This window comes from Colletotrichum chrysophilum (assembly GCF_026319265.1).
Source record: "Colletotrichum chrysophilum strain AFK26 chromosome Unknown scaffold_93, whole genome shotgun sequence".
NCBI lineage: Eukaryota > Fungi > Ascomycota > Sordariomycetes > Glomerellales > Glomerellaceae > Colletotrichum > Colletotrichum chrysophilum.
This window is the reverse complement of record NW_026517380.1, coordinates 40,062-63,818: the sequence shown is the minus strand read 5'-3', so window position 1 is coordinate 63,818 and position 23,757 is coordinate 40,062. Positions and strand designations below refer to the sequence as shown.

At 53.0% G+C, this 23,757-nt stretch overlaps 6 protein-coding genes across 6 annotated transcripts; 2 read left to right on the top strand and 4 right to left on the bottom strand.

Moving 5' to 3' along the window:
• Positions 1 to 2,243: 2,243 nt before the first annotated feature.
• Positions 2,244 to 4,178, top strand: COL26b_009552 (uncharacterized protein; the record flags this gene model as incomplete). The annotated part of the gene is made up of 1 exon (XM_053182278.1): positions 2,244 to 4,178. The coding sequence occupies one exon, from the start codon at positions 2,244 to 2,246 to the stop codon at positions 4,176 to 4,178; it is 1,935 nt and encodes a 644-aa protein (XP_053033761.1).
• Positions 4,179 to 4,891: 713 nt separating this feature from the next.
• COL26b_009551 (uncharacterized protein) lies at positions 4,892 to 6,338 on the bottom strand (the record flags this gene model as incomplete). The annotated part of the gene is made up of 5 exons (XM_053182277.1): positions 4,892 to 5,385; positions 5,453 to 5,517; positions 5,573 to 5,955; positions 6,016 to 6,120; positions 6,174 to 6,338. The coding sequence occupies 5 exons, from the start codon at positions 6,336 to 6,338 to the stop codon at positions 4,892 to 4,894; spliced, it is 1,212 nt and encodes a 403-aa protein (XP_053033760.1).
• Positions 6,339 to 9,228: 2,890 nt separating this feature from the next.
• Positions 9,229 to 11,239, bottom strand: COL26b_009550 (uncharacterized protein; the record flags this gene model as incomplete). The annotated part of the gene is made up of 4 exons (XM_053182276.1): positions 9,229 to 9,352; positions 9,426 to 10,104; positions 10,166 to 11,040; positions 11,166 to 11,239. 4 exons carry the CDS (start codon positions 11,237 to 11,239, stop codon positions 9,229 to 9,231), a joined length of 1,752 nt encoding a protein of 583 aa, XP_053033759.1.
• Positions 11,240 to 12,706: 1,467 nt separating this feature from the next.
• COL26b_009549 (uncharacterized protein) lies at positions 12,707 to 13,882 on the top strand (the record flags this gene model as incomplete). The annotated part of the gene is made up of 3 exons (XM_053182275.1): positions 12,707 to 13,256; positions 13,309 to 13,652; positions 13,709 to 13,882. The coding sequence occupies 3 exons, from the start codon at positions 12,707 to 12,709 to the stop codon at positions 13,880 to 13,882; spliced, it is 1,068 nt and encodes a 355-aa protein (XP_053033758.1).
• A 2,515-nt stretch (positions 13,883 to 16,397) lies between these two features.
• COL26b_009548 (uncharacterized protein) lies at positions 16,398 to 18,333 on the bottom strand (the record flags this gene model as incomplete). The annotated part of the gene is made up of 8 exons (XM_053182274.1): positions 16,398 to 16,782; positions 16,845 to 17,151; positions 17,206 to 17,579; positions 17,640 to 17,727; positions 17,783 to 17,933; positions 17,991 to 18,077; positions 18,137 to 18,248; positions 18,305 to 18,333. The coding sequence occupies 8 exons, from the start codon at positions 18,331 to 18,333 to the stop codon at positions 16,398 to 16,400; spliced, it is 1,533 nt and encodes a 510-aa protein (XP_053033757.1).
• Positions 18,334 to 19,517: 1,184 nt separating this feature from the next.
• Positions 19,518 to 21,137, bottom strand: COL26b_009547 (uncharacterized protein; the record flags this gene model as incomplete). The annotated part of the gene is made up of 6 exons (XM_053182273.1): positions 19,518 to 19,613; positions 19,681 to 19,763; positions 19,956 to 20,240; positions 20,288 to 20,360; positions 20,417 to 20,631; positions 20,684 to 21,137. 6 exons carry the CDS (start codon positions 21,135 to 21,137, stop codon positions 19,518 to 19,520), a joined length of 1,206 nt encoding a protein of 401 aa, XP_053033756.1.
• Positions 21,138 to 23,757: the final 2,620 nt, after the last annotated feature.

The following is a 23,757-nucleotide window of genomic DNA, read 5'->3' as shown; positions in this document are numbered from 1 at the left end:
GAGGTATCCCGAATCGTTGACAGTTAGCGCCGCAGAGATGATTATATTGTGGCTGGCGTCAATTAGGGCTATGTCTCTCGCTTGATCGAGTGGGGAGTTTCGGAGAGTTCGTGATGAATTCGGGTGGGACGGCAGAGCGGACATGGATCGCTGAGTTCAGATGAGCCGCCGGAGCCTCCCTCCCGAACGCCTCACCTAGCGATGTGGAGATGAGAGGAACTGTTCCGCTGTCATTTGAAGATGCCCAGCCTGATGTAGGATTCTTTCATTCATGTTGAAGAGCACAGACAGTTGCAAATGGGCAATTCCGCGGTTGAGCTTCTACAGCAGACCGATACACAGAACGAGTCTTCAGAGACATCACCCCAAACACAATTGCAGACAGCAGCGATTGCGCATGCCGTCAAACAGAAACAAATGGTACCGGAATCGAGTCAGTTAAGCTTAATTACAGTGCTTGAGCTTTCGTGGAGCCTCTGTAGACGACTTGACTCGGCTACAAAATCGCCGGCCGCAGAGCCACTTTAGCAATCTATTAGCGCCCTCTGTGGCGCTCTGTAGGGCCATCGCAAAGAAGCATCTCTGATTACATTCGGGCCATTCTGCTGGCTCTTGTCTTGTCAACTGGCAACGCGAGCAACTCGGAACATCAAAATTGGGCGTCAATGCGAAAACGTGGCTCAGAGCCGCAACACTCCTCACTTGGCAACCGGCGCATGGCTGCACTGACGTCCAGCCCCTTTCCGTCAAAGCTGAAAGAGGACATCGAAAAAGGAGTTGGTTTTCGATTTCTGACAGAGCTTCAGCTGAGATCCCGTCGTATTGAGATGCGCGCATGCAATGCAGGACGCAATTCTAAAATCCCCAACAGATACACGTAATCACATGAAAAAGGGCTGAATGAGACTAGCGACCGTTGGAAGACAGAGCCCGGGGATACCGGCGAGAGTTGAAATCTGACAGCTATCAGGCGTTCAGGTTCGGGGCAGCTTCTCGAATTGGCTTGTTCGTCCGCTCTGACAGTTGAGCATCAAGTCGGGAAGTTTTGAAGCCCCATGTTTAGCCTCGGCTTGAATGGCCTTTGTGGACAGGATGGAGAGAAAACCCATGTCGCAAACGAACAAGACGAACGGGCTTCGCAACTGATGTGCGGGGAGCTGTGACCAAATATCAGGGCTGCGGTCGTATTTTGGCGCTCGAACCTCGCGACCAGGGAGTGCGAGGGGCCAGCACTAAGACGAAACTAGTGGACCGCCAACACTGAAAAGGCAAGACGGGGCAGCCTAGACAGCTCGGCAAGTCGTCAAAAACTGAAGATCACCATGAGGGGGGCCCTCCACGCTTGCCACGCATTCTGGGCCCTGTCGTTGAATCTCCGAGGTTGCAGGCATCCGGAACATGGGTCGTCCTTTCGGCGAAGGGTGATCCCGCTGAGTCTACTGAACTGTAATCGCATCAGATGATGGGTGTCTCTCTGGGCGAATGCGAATCTAAACTCAACTTCACGGACGAAAGACATCGGATGATCCAGTTGACTCAAGAATGCAACACCACATCTCTGAGTTGTAAGTGATCACCAACAGCAAATCAACCAAATCAAGCAAGTCATCTTCACACCGAGGTGTAAGCACTTGGCAGTAGTCCCATTCGGTGTTGCAGCGAGGACACTCTGCACCCCGCACGAGATACCCCCCTTTACGCATTGGATTGTCCCCTGAATTACAGCAAGGGAAGAGGCGATGCCAATGTTATACGACACCTTCCAGATGTCGTCATCCCCATCTTGATGAAGAATTCCGCAGGCGAATGGTCACCACCTGCATCTTAGCGGGCCGACCCCGGACGCCACGCGGAGAAGACGCGGAACTGAGCCCGGACTGCATGGTCGGATAACGCGGTTGACGGAAGTAGGCCTCGATGTGGACGCCTCGACAAGGGGCTGCGTCTTCTGTTGTGGCCATCGACGGCGTGGAAGGGTTGCAACGAAGCTTCGATTCTAGGGAGGCAGACAATCGCAATTTGCGCGCATGTGTGTTGTCGATCATGGCGTATAAAGTCCGACCATCCCACGATGAGCCGGCTTGGAGATGGAAGCTAGAACAACCAGGTAGACATTCCTTTTCACTCCTTACACACCAGGTAAGTCTTCAGCATATCACCACCCCGAGCCATGCTCCCACGTTTCGACGTCGCATTCTGACCATTCGCTACCAGGGACCGTCGCCAAGAAAGCCTTCTTCACAATGAGGTTCTCGCACTTTTTCGGCCTTCTGGCCGCCTCTTCTACCGTGGTCTCGGCAGAGGACCTGACCGGCTACGAGTACATCGTCGTCGGCTCCGGTGCCGGTGGTGGCCCTCTCGCGGCCCGCCTCGCCCTCGCTGGCAAGAAGACCCTCCTCATCGAGGCCGGTGATGACCAGTCGGCGAACGAGAACTACACCATCCCGGCCTACAACGCCAAGGTCACCGAGGATGATGCCATGTCCTGGGACTTCTTCGTCCGTCACTACGCCGACGACACCCAGCAGGCCCGTGACTTCAAGACCTCCTACGACACTCCCGATGGCAGCGTCTACACCGGTCTCAGCCCGCCCGAGGGTTCCACGATGAAGGGCACTCTGTACCCTCGCGCTGGAACTCTCGGAGGCTGCACTGCTCACAACGCCCTCATCGCCGTCTACCCTCACAACTCCGACTTTGAGCACATCGCCGAGATCACCGGCGACGACTCTTGGTCCGCGGCCAACATGCGCACCTACTTCGAGCGCATGGAGAAGAACCAGTACCTTCTGCCCGCCCAGGAGGGCCACGGCTACGACGGCTGGCTCACCACCGAGACTGCGCCTCTCAGCATCGTTCTCGAGGACCCCCAGCTTCTCAGCCTGCTTACCGGCGGTGCTTTCGCCCTGGGCAACCTGACCGACTCCATCATCAACCTCGCCACTCTCATTGCCGGTGATGCCAACTCCGCCTCCGACACCAGAGACACCTCCATCGGCTACAACCAGATCCCCATCTCCACCAACGAGGCCCACCGCACTGGCTCTCGCGAGTTTGTCGTTGCTGTCCGTGACGCCAAGAACGCCGACGGCACCCAGAAGTACCCTCTCGATGTCCGTCTGAACTGCCACGTCACCAAGGTTGTCTTCGACACCGATGTCACTCCCCCCAAGGCCACCGGCGTTGAGTTCCTCGACGGCCAGTACCTCTACCGCGCCAGCCCTCGCTCCCGCAACGCCGGCGAGGGTGTCCAGGGCTCTGCCACCGCTTCCAAGGAGATCATCATCTCCGGAGGAACCTACAACTCTCCCCAGATCCTGAAGCTCAGCGGTGTCGGCCCCAAGGAGGAGCTCGAGAAGTTTAACATCACCGTCGTCAAGGACCTCCCCGGTGTTGGCACCAACCTCCAGGACCACTACGAGATCTCCGTCCAGGGCCGCACTCCCACCAACTTCACTGCTCTCGACGGCTGCACCTGGGGCTTCTACGGCCAGGACGACCCCTGCATCACCCGCTGGGAGAACCCCATCCTCGGCGACCACGGCCTCTACAGCTCTCCCGGCCTGGCTGCCACCATGTTCTACAAGTCCACCACCACCGAGAACAACGAGTGGGATGTCTTCACGTTCGGCGGCCCCGTCAACTTCCGCGGCTACTTCCCCGAGTACAGCTACAACGCCACCGTCAACCACGACTTCTTCACCTGGGCCATCCTCAAGTCTCACCCCAGAAACACCGCCGGCGCCGTCACCCTCCGCTCCGCCGATCCCCTCGACATGCCTGACATCCTCTACAACTACTTCGACTCCGGCGTCGGCGACTACGATGCTGACCTTCAGGCCATGGCCGAGGCCGTCGAGCTCGCCCGTGACGCTTTCACTCGCCAGCTCGTCCCTATCACCGAGGAGCTGCCCGGCGCCGACGTCGTCGGTGTCGATGCTGTCAAGCAGTACGTCAAGGACGCTGCCTGGGGCCACCACGCCTCTTCCACCTGCCCCATCGGCGCCGACGACGACGCCATGGCTGTCCTGGACTCCAGTTTCAGGGTCCGCGGCGTCGCGGGTCTCAGAGTTGTGGATGCTTCCGTCTACCCTCGCATCCCTGGTACCTTCACCGCCGTTTCCACTTACATGGTCGGCGAGAAGGCCGCGGACGTCATCCTCAGCCAGAACGAGTAAAGAACAAGCACCAAGGACTTCAATGACATGGAATTTTAGCCGCATAAAGACTAGCATATTGGAGAGGAAGAGCGAAACTGTTGCGTTCGTGTAGATAGGCCTTCTTTTGTTCACTCATTTGATTTAATACAATACCCACGAGGAGTTTCGCCATCCGATTATTGCTTTGCCTGTTTGTGCTCCTCAACCCATTCGGTGACCGTCTGTGGCCCATCTGTTGACAGAGTCTGCTGGGTTTCCATCGCTTAAAGATGCAAGTAACAGTGATAGTGATAAGGATAGTGCAGAAGAGGCAAGTCAAGCGCCACATACGGAAGGTTGCGATGACTCTAAGCGATGTCTGTACCCGACTGCTGCGATGTCTTCGGCTACTGCAACCTAAGAACGCCACAGACTATTGGGTTGCGGGTGCTACTGTGACGGACTCTGCTGTAGCCGCAACAGCTCTTTCACCTAACCGAGACAAATACGTCGGGATTCACGCCGGATGAGAACTAGTTGGCTGTGCCTTTTTCTTCAAAAGCTGCTTTGATTATGAATTAGGACATTAGTCAAGTCCGTTATACAGCCGCATAACGGCGCGGATATATCGACTAATCAGGTTATACGCTATGACATGCAAAAGAAACAGGTAAAAAACGAGTGTGATGCACGCTTTGCTCATGTTGGTGTGTGTTATACAACCCTTATTGAAAACTTGTTTGGTTCAAAATTCAGGACATGAAACTTTTGGGTACCACTCCCTGCGTATCATGGGCGTGGGAGTCCCCTCTCACCCTGCCCGCGTTCAGCTCCTCTTCGCTCTCGCTGACTGACTTCACGTTGGCTAGAGCGTGCGGCTCATCCTTTTTCATCCGTGACGGAAACCCGAGGCTTGACCTCCTCTTGCTCTTGCTCGCGCTCGACGCTCCGCTGTTCCTCTTGTCGCACTTGAAGTTGCCGCAGCACTTGCACGGGATGATGGACATGCCGTAGGCGTCCTCCTGGGCCTCCTTGCCCTGGCCACTCTTGAGATGCTGACTCGTGTTCATGAAGGCGGAGGGCCGACGAGCGACGTCGTCCGTCATCCGGAGTCGTGATGGGTCGGTGGTCATGCCGAGCTTGTAGCCGACGAGCTTGAGAAGAGGGCGGATGGTTGCCAGACTGCCGGCGGTGATGGCCAGGCCCTGTTCAACTGAGGACCAGATGGCAGTGTCGAGTGTGGCCCCTACAAGTATCACGAGTCAGTAATCAGCCTTACGAGTGGGGGATGTTCATGAATCATGGCAACCTACATAGGAAGTCTGGGTCCTTCAAGTTCATGAGATAACCGAACCGGACGATAACTGCGGAGCTTGCCCTGCCAAGATTGTCAGTATCCAAATGAGGCATATCAGGGCGGGGATGCAACATACACGCAACCCATAACCAGCAACGGAATCAACGCCAACTTGGCCCGTGTCTTGAGCTGCAGACTCCAAACGAGGAAACCTGGGAGAATGGCGAATGTCATGTCGGAAATAACACTGAAGGCGCTGTACAGGTAGGCGAGTCCGATAACCACGTTGACGTCGATGCAAGTTCCCGGAATGTCCTTGTTCCAGAAACGAGATACGGGCAGACATTGGAACATGGAGACGAAGAAGAAAACAACTCCGGCGAGGACGGTGAAAATCATGGCGCAGTAGATGATCCAGATATGGACCTTTTTCGTCGCGATACGGAGAAGGAAGTAGGCGATGGACATCTTCGATGTGATCATGCTGAGGGCGTAGAAGAGGTAGCAGTACCACCAGCGCTGGGAGTTCTGTTAGCTCTGTCCTACGGACGACCCCGAATCGCAACCAGAAGCCCTTACCTCCATCGCGTTGTGGATCTGGTCCTGCGTGAGGTCCTTGAAGTGACGGCCGGTGCCATAGTGAACACCCGCAATCGAAAACGAAGAGTAACAGATGAAGAAAACCTATCAAAAGTCAGCAATCCTAGCCACCAAAAAGACGACCACGCTTTCCATACCAAAGCCAACACCATGAGCCAGTCATCTCGCCCAAAAGCCTTCACCAACCCTATCCTCACATAACATCGCAGCGCCGTGGCGATGATTGCCGTCGTGACGAAGAAAACGTTGACGCCTAGAAGCTCCGGTCCTCGATTCTCAATCTTCTCAGCCATGGGTGCCATGTGTGCGATTTGTTGACTGGGGTGATCCCCAAAGTAAAAGACCCTCCCATTCCACTACCAAAGAAAGCAAGGTTATGGGGAGGATGGGGTAGTGCGATCTGGGTCATGCGTTCTTATATTCATTGAAGAATGACATCTGGCAGCTGCCAAGTCTCTCTCCCTCAATCTTGACCAATTCCCGTCCACAAGGGCACTAGAACGGGCCAGCAAGGGTGTTGGACGTGCAGTGTTTCCATTTGCGGACCCCCAGCCTGACGTTCTTCTGGCCCATCAATGTGAGATCGTCCGCCTGCCTGCTCCATCACTCCTGACAGGCTCGGCGTTTGCCGTTTTAACCATCTCTCTCCACCTGGGAGGTTGATATTCCTTACGTAGTAGTGTGTTGCAACAAGGCAGGGCCTCTTCATAAGGCGTCAGACTAAGTAGCTTGGTCCATTCGATGGAGCTCCTTCGCTGCAGCAACTGCACTCACCTTGGAGAACACTAGCGTGTTGAGCGTTGGGAGAGGGGGGGCAGGTTGCTGCAGAATGCCCGAATCCGGCAAACGTCTCGGGCGGAAGGGGAGGGACGGGAGAGATGCCACATCCGCACAAGCCGCACTATGCTAGGGCACCCCAATCAGTCCCGCTCCGGAAAGGACGTCCGGCGGACAGACGTTTGTGGCTGACCAATGATCTGACGACGGCGTTGGTTTTCTCGAAGGAAACGCTAGAACAAAATCGACATTCCCCCACTGGGCGCCACGTCCGGAACGTGGCCGTGCAGGGAGAGTTGGCAGGGCTCCCTTCGTGTTTAGCCTGGGTGACCATGTTCTTAGACAACTGCCGTCTGTACGACAAATTGTTGCTCCTGTCGATCGCGCCCGGGGCTAGGAGGAGGGAGCCGTGGAAGCGAGACGATGAAGCCCAGCGAGTAATTCCAATAGATCAGCGACAACGGACCTGACTCTTCTGGGCCGCCTTTGGGGAGGGCCTTCAAGGGCTTTCTCCTCCTCAGGGGCAGACAGATAGATCTACGGCTTGTCCCGAGACCGGCACGCCTCTGACAAAAGAGATCCGTTCCGGCCCTCAGTCTTGTGTGGGAGACCACGGCCCGGACGAGTCCACGACCCAATCTTTTGTTCGTGCACCCAGTGGACTGGAAGACCTGAGACAAGCTCGCCATTTGGTGCGATCGCAAGTGTCGACGCAAGTGCGTGTGATTTGCAATGCAGTTCGTGAGACAAGAAGACTTGAGAGGAAATAGTCTGCCCACGCAGAGGCACAAAGTGGGCGAACTTCTGGGGTGTCAAACAGCAATTTCGTGTACGACATGCCTCGTTCAGGGGAACGGCGGCGACAGAAACTTGATACGGGTTGAGCTCCGTCGCGCTAAGCACTCCTCGCGTGTCTAGTGTCGCCACATGGTGAGATTTGACCAACAAGCGAATGCAAGCCTGAAGTGGGTGATGGCGAAGACACACGCAAAAAGGGACTTTGTGAAACCCTGCCATTCTGAGCGCAAGCTTCGGAAAATTGCGATGTGCTCGGAGAATAGCAGTGACAGGTCACTTTCGTGCTACATTGCACATCTGTCTAGGTTCGGTGTCCTAGAAGATCATAGTCTGCATTATCCCCCGCAAATCCTTGAAGAGGTTGGGCAAACTGTCAAAAGGGAAAATCTTCATGTGCTAGATACCCACCCTTGCCCTATCTCTCTCTCTCTTCCTTTCCCGCCCACACAAAGAACTGCTCGGAGGTTTCCCATCTACGGGCCTTGGGGGCCATCTATGGGGCCACCCAGATGACACACGGGCAGCGGATAGTCCCTCTTGGCATCATTTGATGGGTCCGGAAATAGGCCCCCTTCATCCCGGAACCCACGAGAGACCCATCACCAGCACGGGCGAAATACGAATCAATGCGCGGCTTGCAACTTGGGGGCGAACTGCGTCTGCACGGCCCCTCTCTGATCGCAGAGACCTCCTGAAGGTTTTCCTAATTTCTGCCTGCAGCAGATGGAGATGCGGTTACGCATTTCGCGGAGAGGGTGGAGTGATGTTACTCTTGGCCTGCCCCGTTCAGGACGAACTGGAGCTCTGACAATTACAGATGCAGGGAGATGCCGGGCTGTCATCACCGAAAAACGACCGAAAGCGACCAAGATCAACACTGTCTCTTTCTGTTTTACAGGTCCAGAATGCGACTTCACGTGCCTGGCGAGTGACGAACCTGTTCCTGCCAATGCAACATCGCGCCGTTAGTGATCGACCAACCAGGGACTGACAGTGTTTCACTCAAGCCGAGACGGGCAATGAGGTGCAAGCAGCCTTGTGAAACTTTGAGATTATCTTTAGGCGGTGAAAAAGAGACAGAGATAGGGCAACCAGCCTTTCTGGCCATCGTCGTTGGAGCGTCTTGGCATGTCGGTAGTTGAAAGTCAAACAGATTGGCAGAAACTCTGCTTCATTTCGAGTAACGCGGATGTCTTCAATCCGCAGTCGCGCAACTATGTGTCGGTGTTCTACAACGTTGCCATCCGCGTGTAGCATTGCCCCCCTAAGTGATGGACAAAGCGTTGGTATGGAAGCTACTTGTGCGCAACGCCTTCGTCTGAAGGATTCGTTTTCTCCAGCGATATAAACACTTTTAACACATATATCGCAGGAATTAAGTCGATTGCATAGCACTCGTGGTATGGTGACCGGGCCTGCATGCGTCTTCCCCTCTCCACCTGGGGGCTATGCAGCGAGCGAAATTTTAGGTGGGTTCAGCTACCATGTCTTCCGGCCAACCCCATGCGTCCTTCAGATGCTGCAAACTAATATCGGTGCCATTCCAGTCAGATAACGTCCTTTAGAGTTCAGTGCCTTGTCGAATATCAAATCACCGAGTCCCAGCTGCGGTAAAACTTACATGAGAGCGGTGTCCCAGGCATAGGCCTCCGCCGTCGAGGAGAACACCTGGCACAGCGCTTCTTGTTCGGGGTACGATCTGAATCTGTCGCCGGCCAGGGCGATACCCATACACGCAATTCTACGACCGGGGGAGGGATCTCCGTGTTATTCAGCGGCCTTCGGCGACGCCGGAAAGGAAGATCGAAACTTACATGTGCGCCGGCGTGCTTCTCCCATGTGACTCTGCAATGCCGCACATGATTTTGATGTCGTTGATGATTTCGTTCTGGACAAGGGCACCAAAGTTTAGCATGCCGATGTCGGGGTACGTGATGAAAGAGAGAAAACCAACGTCTAGTGTCTGAGCCGCCAACTTGAGGTTCTTTCCCAGCCGTGGCACGTTCGGGTTGTGTGCTGTCAACAGTATCCGATTGAGGTGGTAGAACTGCAGCCCGACGACAACAGAGTCATTGATGAGGAGTATCTCAGGGAAGACGCCCTCGTTAGGAGGGTTCTCAACAAATATGGGGAGGAAAGTTTCTGGGGCTGCTTTCATCCACTGAGCTGCGTAGTTTGAGAGCTTCTCGTATACTGCAGAGTTCGTTTCGTCGCCGAAGCAGTACCCGATGATATCAATTGTGTGTAAGATCATTCTCCAAGCCCATGTCTCGTCGTCTGCAGGCTGGAGGGAGCGGTCAAGGTCAAGATGGTCCAACCGGAACTCGAGGGTTTCTTGTTGCATCACTGAGCGCCAGATCTCAAGCCGCAGCCAACCTGAGAATGCCGCTTCTGAGAGACTACCCTTCGTGGTGAAGTTGGCGCGCGACGTGAGAAACTCCCAGATTGTGCTATGATCTACCAAAGGTTTGTCGAGAGAGGCCAGGTCAAGTTCTAAAGACAGAGTCAGTACGCTTCGACCGCGTTCATGTCAAGTTACTTGTCGGGCGCTCACCGCTTATGCTGTTGTAGAGTCGGAGGAGAACCGCCGCAGTTACGTGCAGGTCGTCTACCTCCGCGCTGTGATCGATCAACACCGGGCTCAGCAAGTTCAAAGCTACCGCATAATAGTGCTCGGCTGGTTTGTCGAAGAATGCCAGCGTCTCTTCCTCATCTCTTGACTTCGCCGCGATCGCTAGAATGGCGTTCAGCAGCAACGGACTGATGGCAGCATGCTGTGGCAGCACGGTCGTGAACCGATGGTGTGGATCTCCATAGTCGAAGGGGGGCGCGATGAATTCGAGAAAGTATCGTACCAAGTTCGCCTCTCGGTGATCTTTGAGCGGAAAGTTGGATGAATGGAAGGATCGTTGAGGTTCGGGAAGACTTGGGTCCTCGCTCACACTATTGCTACCGATGGAACTGATGGATCCGATGGGCCCAGACAGCTGGCTTCGTGGCACCGGAGAGACCGTACGAGGCAGATCATCCAAAGAGGCCTGTCCTGCAGAATCTGGACTGTCGTATGGAGCATGCGGGTGAAGAGCGGGAAGCTTGGTCAAGGGATATGGAATGTCTCGCTCGATGGGAAGAGGACTACCCTCTTCAGGCCCTGAAGGATTGAGGTTTGAATTCCTAACATCGCTGAAGGGTGCCCAGGCAACTCTGTTTGAACTTTCCCTCCTTCGTCGCTGGTTCGCTTTCGGTGGACTTGGCAATGCTGGTTCTTCTTCAGAAACGATGTCCTCGTCTGAATCGTAGTCGTCGTTGTGAATGCTGTTGATATCTGTTGTCTCGTCGATGAAGCGTATTCTCTTGCTATTGATCTTACACCACTTTTGTGTCTCGGAAAACTCGTATTGAGGTTCGCCACGGTTTCCGTCACCATCACTGGAGTTCCCATACTGTCAGCAACCAAGATGTTTTCTTTTCTACTAGAAATGGACATACCCAGTGACAGTTATGTGTCTGAACTTGAGCTTAGTAGCTCGGACACATGACCTCCCTTTACTAACACACTGACCACACGGGTCTCCTTTGTCGCCTGCATCATCAAGCCGTCACGGTTAACCAAGCACTCGGGAACCATTCAGATGATGGGTGTTAACCCCACTACTCACATTTAATATGCCTGTGTAACAACCGGACTCATATCAGCAAACATGGGGAAGTTGGTAGGGCTGACTGTGGCGTCTGGTTCATCCAAACGGAGGCTTCCCTCCGCGGATTGCCTCAACACCCTCAAGCGCGCGGAAAGACTTACCTTGCACGACAGCTCTCGCAGCCCCGCCTCCTCACGGCCCCTGGAGCGGGCATTGAGACAACCCCAGATTGATCAGTGATCTCATCCGGCGGGATGAAAACACGGCTTGCGGAGTGCGCGGGATACACGCGTTTGGTGGGGGGTTTGTGTTGAATGGCAAGAGAAAACGGGCTGTAAATCGGTCTGCCGGTGGGAGGCGTCCACCGTGCATCCCGTGGGCTTTCGCTCTTTTTTATCCAGATTCAGCGCGCCAGGCAAGCTTTTGAGTGCGGGGGAAAATTGGGGGAAACGGGGCGGGCAGAACGCCGAGGGTTCCCGGCCTGGCGCTGCCGCGCAAAGTCGCCGGCACAGGTTGCGACGACGGTCTCGTGGCAAGCTTACCTGATAGTTCAGATTGAGTTTTCAAACACGAGATTGACATCAGCTGTAACGACGATGCCAAGCACCAAACCTGTGGTTTGGCTTCTGACTTCCTTCAGTCTAAAGGCTGTTGAATTGCCAGACTTTTCGTCTGCTGCCGGGCGCCTGTCTAGACTCTGGAGAGCAGGAATTCTGCCCCTCCAGCCATTCCTGTTTGGCTAATTCAAGCAACGCCGACCGTACAACTCTCTTTAGAGTTGGCTTTGATCGGAAAAGAAGAGATCACGGCAGATCTTTCCGACGTCAGTATCCGCCCGGAAAGCCTCATCTATTTTCAGGACTACTCCGCGTCCTTGGAAATGTGTGACGTTTTGGTGTCGGGTTTTTGCTACCTCATACGCTTAAAAGGGTAAAAAGTGCGCGGAATCTCAAGAGACCCCCACATGACTCGGCCGCCAACCGGACTCCACTTCCCCGCAGTCGGGATCGTCACGGAGACGTGTCCGGCTCTCTGTGTCTGACATTCTAGGCAACATTTTCCGCGATTTTCGGCTTCAACGAGACAGCGATTGTTTATGATTGGCCTGTAGAGTGATGTTGGTCGCAGCCATATGCAACAGCTTCAGCCTCCAACCATGGCATCTTGCGCTATGAGTTTCCGAATCCCGCACTTCCCCGGACTACTGATCTTGGGGTAAAGGGTTAAACCTCGCGCGGAGTATTGTGTAGATACAACCGTATTTGCTCCATCTTCGTGCATGCGATTCCTGACATCTTGTATATAAGACGACGATAGTTCGTCTCGTTCGACTGTCCCTCATCAAGTCGCAACCCACAGCTTCTCGTCTTTACCGGTACACTCTTTGGTAACCCTTGAGACGACTGCCCAGACAGCAAGGACGAACATTACCCTTTCATATCACGACTATCATAATGGTGCAAAGGCTCAAGATCGCTGCCTCTGGCCTTGGCCGTATGGGCAAGCGTCATGCTGTCAATTTCCTCCACCGTACCCCCCGCGCGGAACTCGTCGCGGCCTTCACACCGGATCAGACTGAGTTGGCTTGGGCAAGAGAGAACCTGGAGCCCTACGGTGTAACTCTCTACACCGACTATGACCAGATGATCAAGCATCAGGGGCTTCAGGCCGTCGTCATCGCGACCGTCACCAAGGTCCACGCCGAGCAGGCCCTCAAGGCTGTCGAGAAGAACCTTCACGTCCTTTGCGAGAAGCCCATTTCTCTCAGCATTGAGAAGTCCATGGAGCTGGTGAAGGCTGCTCAACAGAAGCCTCACCTCAAGGTCATGTGCGGCTTCTCCCGCCGCTTCGATGCATCCTACAGGGATGCTTTCGAGAAGACCCAGGCTGGTTTGATTGGAAGGCCTTCAATTATCAGGTCGCAGACTTGCGACAAGCATGACCCCAGCGGTTTCTTCGTCCAGTACGCCGCTCTCAATGGTGGCTGCTTTGTTGACATGAGTGGTAAGCAGACCTGTGACCCGAATGATATTGCAATACTGACACATGTCTTCAGTACACGACATTGACCTGGCAATGTGGTTCTTCGGTGACGATTCAGTGGTGAAGTCGGTGTCAGCCTCGGGTATCACTGCAGTCTCCCCTGAGCTGGCGGAGCATGGTGACTGTGACAACGCCGTCGGCATCGTCGAGTTTTGGGGCGGCAAGATCGCCTACTTCTACAACTCCCGCATGATGGCCCATGGTCAGGAAGACACTACGGAGTTCATTGGTACTGCCGGCAAGCTCACAGTCAACGGCAACCCCCAGTCCAACTTTGTCAACATCTATGGCCCCCAGGGTATCACAAGAGAGGTCCCTGCTCACTACTACGGTAGATTTGAGTACGCATTTGTTGCCGTAAGTGTCTCGCCGTACTTCATTACCCATCAGTAGTAGGCTAATCATAATCACAGGAGGCGAACGAGTTCACAGCAGCTGCCCTCGACAACACCCCGCTTCCATTGAAGCTGACTGGGGCTGTGCAGGCTGTTCAGATTGGCTCCTACTTGCAAGAGGCTCTGTTGACTGGAAAGAAGCTGTACTTTGATGAGACTGGTCGTCGCATTGAGAAGCAGGGCAAGTTGTAGAAGTTTTCGCAAAATAGAATAGAACAGATTTCTTAGCCAATTTATTGAATGGCCGGGAGGACACAAAGACTTTCTCCGGCAATCTCCTGCCAATATTCGTCACACAAATGAGCTTTGCGTTAAAAGCGGCTTGACAGGTATCTATACCTGTTTATGGGCTTTTTTTCAAGTACTTATGAAGATGATGAAAGGTCTAACACCTTTCGAGTAGTAGATAAAACGACGAGAGATTGTCACGTCTTTTCTGAGAAAAGATGACCAAAGGCACTGCTGCTACCATCCTGAGACCACTGGACTGTCAACTGCTCGATGAGATCCTTCGTCAACCACCCGGTTCTTAGATGAGTCTTCCTGAGGAATTCCAGGCTTTCCTGCTGTTCTTTGGGGTCGGTGAGATAGACACCACCTGGAAACGTTAGTTTGACTGCTGCATGAGACTACACAGAATAACTCACAGGCCCTCAAGGTATGCGATGCAGTGAACCCTGCGTTGACAACAGAAGGGTTGCTCATAGCAAGCCCCAGCAGTACTCGAAAGTTGTCGAGAACAGCTTTCTATAGTCCGACCATTAGCTACCAAAATTACGCCACGATTCCATCAATGAGCTCACCTCCGACTCCCTTCTCTTCTTGAAAGTGTCAAGACTCGGCTTGCTCAAATAAGGGTTGAAGATGTGCAGGACCATCCGTGCCAAGCTGTAGTGTTGATATCCAACCACTTCATACGTCAGCCATGAAAACCCCAAAGGTTTCAAAGTACCTCAACCTACCGTGAGCGGGATGTGTCATCCAGATTGTGGGGAACGCGGAGCCGTTAGCGCTGTTGGTATGCGGCGGTTCAACCCAGAGGGGATCCGCGTGCCATGGATTAGAGATCAACCAGTGCCCTAGCTCCTGATTCAGCTTATTCCACCTATCGAGGTCCCTGATTGCCGCTGGTTGAAAGGCGTAGGCGATGGCTTGTGCGCAAAGAAAGACGGCACGGTTGGCCAAGCATTCTGGTTCAGTTCGAACAAATGAGCTCGAGCCTTTGTAGCTATCCAAGTTGATGCTCATGGGCTGTGACTTGACAAGCGCCACCCAATAATCTTGTCGAAGGACGATCCAACTTGCTGCCTCTCCCAAACCTCCTTTGCTTGCCAAGCTGAACATGGAATTCAATAGTTTTGAGCTGCCAGAAAGGTGGACACCGAAGTCAGAATCTACATCGGATTAGACAAGTGCAATTTTGTGACGGATATCAGAGCCTTACCTGTCATCTCTTCGTACTGCCTGAGGATGACAATCGCGGCTAGCACTTCTTCGTTCAATGCTTCAAATGAGCTGTCCAAAATTGGGATGAGATACTGAAGGGCATGGCTGTAGTACGTCGATGGTTTTGAGTCGTCTGTTCCTGCTATAGAGCAGAGACTTCGAGATGCGAGGGCAATGATCGAGTAGGCTAACAAGGGCGAATGGCAAGCTCTCTTGGGGACTTCTGTACCGAAATGTCTTTTGACGTCGCAAACATCGACCTAGATGATGATGAGCCAAGCCTTCCTGACAGACGAGAGAAGTCTAGTCTTACCCACATGGAAAGATCATTTATATAGTGCATAAACAGCCTAGACTTTTCTTTATCCTCGAAAGGTCGCCCGATTCCGTGCTGACTGAGAGCGATCGGGACAGACGCCGAATGGTCTGATGCGCGGCGGCTGTGAGTGAGCAGTATTAGCTGAAAAGATATGCGACAATGTCTCAACACTATGGATCAAACATACTCATCCTCGGCTTCCCGGGCAACTTGTCCCCCAGATGTAGACTTGTAGACGTCGAAAAGTGATGGTAATGAGCTGGTCCACGTTAGATTTCCTGCCTCATGCTCAGGCATCCCCACGATGAGGTGATCCTCTGAACAAGAAAGGTCTCAGATTATCCACACGGAAATTCACCAGCTTGGTGATGTTCGCCTGCTGAGCGCAATATCTTCGGATCGAATGACTGCTGGAAATTTGGGGACACTGAGATGTGAAGGGAACTTTGCGGGTTTCGTTACCTCATCTGGACGGAATGGGGCAATGGCCGCGAGATTGACCCCGCATTTACCCCGCACCCGCTGAAGCTCAGTCTCTTCTCGTCAGCTGTTTGTGTATTAGGTTGCGAACTGTCATTAGCTGACCCGCCAATGGCCGCCTAGTACTTGAGGATGTGTTTCCTCTTTATGTTGTTGGTGTCGCGTTCTTCTGGAATTCTGGTGTCCCATGTTACGAATTTGAAAATTGAACAATAGTTCGTTCTACTGACTAGATTCCCTGCATAGTGCATCGGGTAGAGCATGCCCCACACATCCTAGCCGGTTGTTAAGCTGCAGAACCAAGCTTCGTGGCGTAGGCAACTCAATTCTTAACGTTATTAAGAGTTAAAATAATGATGTTTAAGCTTATCCTCGGATGAAGCTTCGTTCATCCCAATCGAGCGAGATTCATCCGGCAACCGAAATGTTTTCCACCCATGGAGCGATCCGATAGGTTTCGTCCTAGACTTGCCGGGTTTCACCGTCCTGCTTCTTCCCTAAAGTTTGCTCTCCAATAGCGGCATCCTTGGTTGTTGTCTCGGGACCGAGGCTGACCAGCTGGCTACCCTTCTCAACATGGTTGGCGCCACCGAAAAGAACGTCGATCTCTTCCAAGGGCACCTTCTTGGTTTCAGGGATGAAGAACCAGACGTATGCGACCAGCAAGAAGTTAACCGCCATGAAGAAGAAGAGACACTTGAGTCCGGTGTTCTTCAGAAATGTGGGGAAGAATTGTTGGAAAATTGTGTTGGCGACGTTTTGGGACTGAGAGCACATTCCGACAGCTTGAGCTCTGATGTTCATGGAGAAGACCTCGGCAGTGTAGATCCAGACAGTTGCACCCCAACTAAGAAGCGTGAGCATCACAATCAAGGTAGTTGATAAGGGTGTAACGGAAGCAAAGCTTACCTGGGCTTGTAGAAGAATGCAAACAAGAAAAGGAGGAATACAATTGCAATGCCGACTGATTGCGACTTGACACCTCCCTCAAGTTCTGGGGTAGCCAAGCTGACAACTGGGACCAGGAGCATGCACAGACCCATACCGACGGCACCAACCATGAACAGCCATCGGCGGCCGTACCGATCTGCAGTCCACATCGCATTAAGTGTGAATAGGATACCGAAAGTTCCATTGAGTGCGTTAATGAGGTTGATTGTTCTGGTATCGGGCCAAACCTTCCGGTAGATTGCGGTAGAGTAGTTGTTGAGGGTGCCTAGGAAGATTCATGTCAGGAACAGGGCAGTAGGTGAGAGGGTGGGGAGAGTACCTTGGCCTGTAAGTTGCTGTCCAACGTTGAGGATCATAGTCAAGAACAGGCGTTTTCGGACGGAAGGGTCCTTGAAGAGGGCGGTGTAGTTCGTGCTGATAGCCTCCTTCTCGTATTCAATAGCCTCTCTGATAGTGAGGAGCTCCTGCTCGGCTTCTTCTTGGCTGTTTCGGAGAGAGCAGATGGCCTTGTGGGCTTTCTCGGGCTTATTCTTCTGGATGTACCATCTGGGGGACTCAGGGATTGTCCACAGAAGGGTGCAAACAATAGTCGGGACAAGAATCTGGAAGAGGACGACCATTCGCCAATCCCAGTCTCCAAGTTCCTCCCTGCGGAGAGAGCATGCGTAATTGATCCAGTATGCAATGAACGATCTGCAAATAATCAGCCTTCCTGTTATGATTCATTCTTGACGACGATGGAGTCCTCCTTACCCGACGCTGAAGTTCAGCTGCCAAAATGTCATGACAACACCTCTGATCTCAGCCGGAGTAATCTCGTTGATGTACACGGGACCAGCCGCTACTCGCGATTAGCAGGATTTCTCCAACTGCAAAGTCGAGTCGTGACAACTCACTCAAGGCCATCCCCTGCCCAAGACCAATGATGACACGTCCAGCGATGAAGACTCCAAGGTTATGTCGTGGCGCAAAAGCTTGCATAAACGCGGCGATGATGGTGACGAGGCAGCCGGCACCCATTCCAACCCGGCGTCCAGCAAAGTCAGCCTGTCAAAGGTGTCAGACGTACTTTGAGAGTTACCTTCAAGTGTGTTGTGTTCTTACCAGAGGCCCGCCAATGAAGAAACCAGCTACGATAGCTCCAATAGTGTATGCCGTATTGATGAGTCCAATGAGCTGCGTGTCTTCGTCCTAAACTGTGTCTCAGCCTCTAGTCATCATGCATATCATCGTTATCCTAGGATGTGTACCTTATCGAGATCGAAGTAAGCCAGCCAATTGTCTGATGCCTGCACGGAATTGAACACGGAGGCGTCAAAGCCGTAGAGCACCATACACATTGCCGCCAAAAGGGCGGAGTACCTGCAGCACATATATCAGCCCACGCTATCGGATCGCAGCTGCGACATTGAACCTACCAACTGTAAACTCTCCCTGACATCGCCATCTTGACGTCTTCAATCGTAGACAATTAGCTAGATGAGAGAGTCAGTGAAAGTTAGATCGAGAGATGGGGACACCAACCCCGTCCGTGACCGGCGAGGCGTCTGGGGATATTATACCAACCCCAGATCCTTCCCCGTGGAATGTTTACTCCCCACCCTATTGCGGCACAGTCTGGGGTTCTGGGGTAGTGCAAGGCCCAGAGGCGATGAATCTCGGTCGCTCTTGGGCATCTGCGGGCGCATGGATGCGTGCCTACTCAACGCCGCATTTGTTTGGGAGCAAGTAGGGCGCGTCTGGGATGTTGGCGCCCCAATGGACTTTTTCGTTCGATCCATCGCACGATAAAAGGTGACAAGTAGCTGCACTTCGCCCGAGTTCGGGGGAGAAATTCCTCCAACCAGAAAAACGCCAGATACCAAGACGAGGGGGGCCGGGCACACGCGTCAGCAGCCTGATCGCTACAGGCTCCCAGTAGCTAGACAGCAATCATTCAGTTTGCTTTTCAAAATAGAGATATTTTTGCCAGTTTCCTCTGGTTTAATATTCGTAGTGAAGCTGAAGAAGAGCCTCTAATCCTTCGGCCGCCAATTTAACCGTCTTGGCTGCTTCCACCTGCCTCCTCCAACTTCAAAGCTATGATCTGCCCCTGCCGAGTACGACGTCAAGTTTTTCACACTTTACATGCGACAGCAATTCTTTTTCAAGAGAATCATGTGCTTCTGGTTGATCACCGGTCGATTTACGTCGAAATTTGGACAACACAACATGACCCAGAAGCCTCCGTCGCTTTCACTTTTATGGATGCACTCAACGACCATCATCAGTGAAGGTGAAAAACACAGATCTTCAGTACGGAGTTTTGGACAAGAGCAAGAGAAGGCTCTTCCTCCTCTGCTTGTGATTGACAAACAAGCCTCCACGAGCTGGCCAAGAGGCTCGGCGGTCATTTCGCTCTGGCTCAGCACATGCAGCCATTTTCTTGGCGTACAGGCTGATCCGGCTTGGTCTCAGCCACCAACGAACATTGCACCGAGATGGATGGTGAGATGGAAGCCGAATTCCGAGAGAGCCTTGTCCCTGCAAAATGTAGAAGATGGGAAATACGTAGGCGGGTGAATGCAGGTTGCAACTCATTAAAATCATCTACGCGATGTTTGAGATTCTATGCTGTTATGCAACGGGGCTTCAGATGCAATCAATGTCCAGAAGTGAGTTATCCATGTTGGTGCACGTCCACTTCGGGTCCTTGCCGCTTGGAGGTGAGACGTTGACGTTGTGAGCCTGAATATTCTTGCAAACCTTCACACGGTTAGATTTGTTCTGCCATCAATCATGTAGGGGCACTTACTGAAGGATCACTGCAGATGAGCGAGCCCACCCGGGGATCGTTCTTCTTCGATGTGGTCCCCGTGAAGTCTTTGAACAAGATGTCTTCAATGACAAGGGTGGCCTAAAACTATCGTTAGCACATCGATCCCACCAGCAGGGCAATTCTGTTCGCTTACTGGGTACTGTTGGCAGGCTTCGTCGCTTGCGGCAAAATAACATTGGGTCAGTTGAATAGCCCCTGTCACAATCGTTAATATGGGTTTCATGCTTTCCATAGCAGCAGGATGTACTCACAATCGTTGTTGACATTGTGGTATTTCTCGTAAGTGACGTTCCTGACATGGCCAAGGCCGCCTCCTGCCTCAGACCCAGTGGTATTAGGCGGGACGCCGGGCCAGATCTTGATGCGGGCACCATCCGACGCGTTTGACATGGAGATGTTGTAGATGTATATATCCTCAATGATGTCGACTTGCCCTTGATACTGACCGAGGCTGCCAACGGAGATGCCATGCGACCCATTACAAATCAGACCCTGCACAAGGACCTCGGTGGAGTTGGGTTTGAACGATACACAGTCTACAAAACGTTAGGTTAGAAATTCGATCGGGTTGCTAGGCACTTACCATCGGTATTGTCGATTATAGAGTTCTGAATGACAATGTTATCACTGCGATAGGTATCCCAACCGTCGGTGTTCTGGAAATAGCATTAGCGGACGGTGCCCCTTTTCCGCCGGAGGAAGAAAGGCTAACCTTTGCGGGAGATGTAACGTTTGTTACGACAACCGACAGGTCCATGTCAGAGATCAAGATGTCGGAAGAGTTAGCAATGATGTTGAACCAGTTGGGAGAGTTGATCATCTTGAGACCCGTGATTGACCCGCCCTTCAGGCCATCTGTGCCAAGGAGCAGAGGTCTGACGACGGTTGAGTTGCCAGCAAGAGCATTCCACCATGTTTGTCCGAGACCTGCTACTTCTTAGCCGTGGGGTTCCATATCTGCATGGAACCTCCTCCTTACCGTCGATAGTTCCCTGTCCAAGCCCATAGATGTTGACATCTTCACCGCCAAACCGCCACATGAGGTTCACATTCTGGTAACGGTACGCAAACGTGTTCGTTTGCCAGTACTCAACGTCATCATTGAAAACAATGGTTCCAAGGATTGCAAAGTCGATGTGCTTCAAGAATGTCAAGTCGACACGGCTGGATATGGTGTACGCCGCATTGGGCATGAAGACGACGGTACCGCCATCGTTGCAGTCGTGCGCGGCCTTGAGAATCGCAGCAGCTGAATCGCCTCCGGCTTTGGGGCAGACGATGCAGACTTTGGCGGGGTCTCTTGCTGGGCTGACGGGCAACGCTCGGCCGGGAGCCTTCGGAAACGGGACAATGCTCGGGCGAGGCGGCACATCATACCCTGATGCCGATGCGACGGCTGTCACAAAGATGAGGGCTAGTTTTGAGAAGTACATCTTGATTGAACGAAGCCGATGAAGTCTGAACAAACATTATTACATGGTAATAAGCGAAAGACATTAGTCTCCCCAATTACTTATAAGCTTAAAGTGAGTTACCACTAGCATCCACTTCCAATAACACTCAAAGGAGACGTCTCTTCTGACGTTTGCTATTTGCACTTGCAGCAGTGGAATCCGATGGCTCCTCACTTGCCTATGGATTCAACCCCAACGGCCTCAAGCACTGGCTCCTTTCTGAGTACTACCATGATTCCCTCCACATGCGCAGGACAACCCCGCAGGATTTAACCGGGCGATCAAGGCCGGGGAATGATCTTTCCTCAAAGTTGGGGTATTCCGGAGATGAACGCGGGGCATCGTGGGGTTAATCATTGCTGATTTGTTACTTTTCATAGCCTGCGTACCCCGCGATGCGGATAGCAGATGCATTGGCGGAAATGCTGCTGCGCCCCTCGCTTCGAGATACCGCGAGCCAGTCAAACCGAATTAGTGGGTATGTTACTGCGAAGAGTAAGCATATCGCCCTCTCATAAACACATTCGGTAATTTTGAAGAAAGCAGTATATTTATTTTTAGGTCTTGTTTGCTTAAAGTGGCCAGTCAACATTGTACGCCCATGGATGTCGGTCATCAGACCATCTTCGTAAAGGTAAGTAAACGACGACACGCGTCTGATTAAAATGTCCCAACCGAACAAAAGAAGCAGCAGCCCCCGGGAAACCACCCGGACACAAAGCGTAGACATTCTTCCCTACCGCCACTTTGCGTTATCACTCTTCGAATGACTCCCTTCACGGTAGCTCAGATCTGTCAGGCTTCTCCCGAATCTCGGGCATCTCGTACACCGCTCTTGCGTCATGCGAGAGCTCTGCGTGAGAACTATGTCCATAGGGTCCCTGAGACGGGTGGGCTCCCTGCTGATAATACTGCGAAGGATGAGGCCGTGGAGATCCCATGGGCGTCGGAGAGACGGTGCTCATGCTCATGTCTGACACAGGCCGCTGGATGCCCGTCCCGTCCGAGAAAGTCGAGGGCGAGTTGGGATACACGATGTTGTGCTTGTCGTAACCAGGATAAGGATCAGGTGAAGATGGCATTCCCGGTGAGTGATACTGAGGGGCCGGAGAGGACTGGGGATACTGCGCTGGTGCTGGGGCCGGTGCCGGTGCTGGTGCCGGGGTCTGGGTCTTCTGCGCACGGCGTCGCCGCCACATGAAGAAGACGCCTACCAGAATAGCAATAACGCCCACCGCTGCCCCGACTGCGATACCTGCAATGGCGCCTGTGCTCAATCCACCATCATCGGAGCCTTTGATAGGAACTCTAGTTGCCTGAGGCTTCGAGCCTATGTCGGTCGCTTCATCAGGTACGGATCCCTTGCTGGGAATCGGATCGGGGGCGAAAGTCGCAGTGACCAGTTTGCCTAGGTCTCCGCATTGGTTGTTCAGACGCGGCAGAGGGATCATCGTAAAAGGCCAAACGGACATTGTAGCGTCGGCGTTGCCCGGCTCGAGGGGACAGTTTTTGCCGCAGGTGTCCGGGTGATTGCAGACCCAAGGTTGGTCTTTGCTTTCCCTGTCCTTGTCTTTGCACAAGACGAGGCCAATCCACGGAGACTTGCCTAGAGTCCACCGTCAATTGATTATCAAGCCCAATGCAGTGTGACTGGATGCAACTTACCTCGATCTAAATCACCCTTGGGCGGGCAGCTCGGATGAGAATACGTTTCGTCGTTACAGCCATACTGGTATGTGTTGGTTGTGTCTGGGTCCCAGCAGCTGTTATGGTCCAAGCAATTATGGCCGGCAAAGCAGCACCAGGTGTAATCATTTGGACCAACATCCGTCTCGTTTTGGCATGGCAGGAGCTCAGGAGGAGCGACGGCGTCTTTGTCGTAGTAACACTGGTTCCAGTTCTTGTGCCCGGAGACCAAGGAGGTCGACGCGATAAGAACAGTACCGAATATCGTCTTCAGCATCGTATTCGTGATACCAGTTGCAACAAGCTTGAAGGAGACAATTCGACCTGTCGACTACGCTCTAACGGCGATTCAACGTCTGAGCTTGTTCGGTGGGTAGGAAGAAAGTAGAAGTGAAAGAAGTCGGGAGACGGCGAGGAATCCCAGACAAAAGTGGAACAATAGGCTACTAGGTCTACTCTCTACTTTCTCTCTCCATGTCCTCGCCAACCAACAGGAGTCCATCGCTGTGCAGCTGAGTCTGGAGCCAAGCCGTTCTGCTGACGGCCCCCAACAGCCAAGCCGCAGCCTGCTTCCAGCCTGCCTCCCGGCCGCTCCCAACTGTGATATTGACTGCACCAACACGCCAATTTGATCGTAGGATCTGCAAGGATTTGTCAATGATCACCCTCATATTCGACGTTGGTGTCTGACAGACCAGTTGTGACACCCAGCTGGGAATTCCGAACCCCATGCCCCGCATTCTGCCATACCGCTCGAGAGGCAGGCTGCCGACGTGAATCCAAAAGGAGCCGTATTCCATGCACCGCTAAATGACAATTTTCCATAAGTGTACGGGGTACAGCTAGCTAGGATCTGCTCCGAGAGATCGACGGGTTATTCCAGGCTGGTTGTCAAGCTTGAGGGGAAGGATTT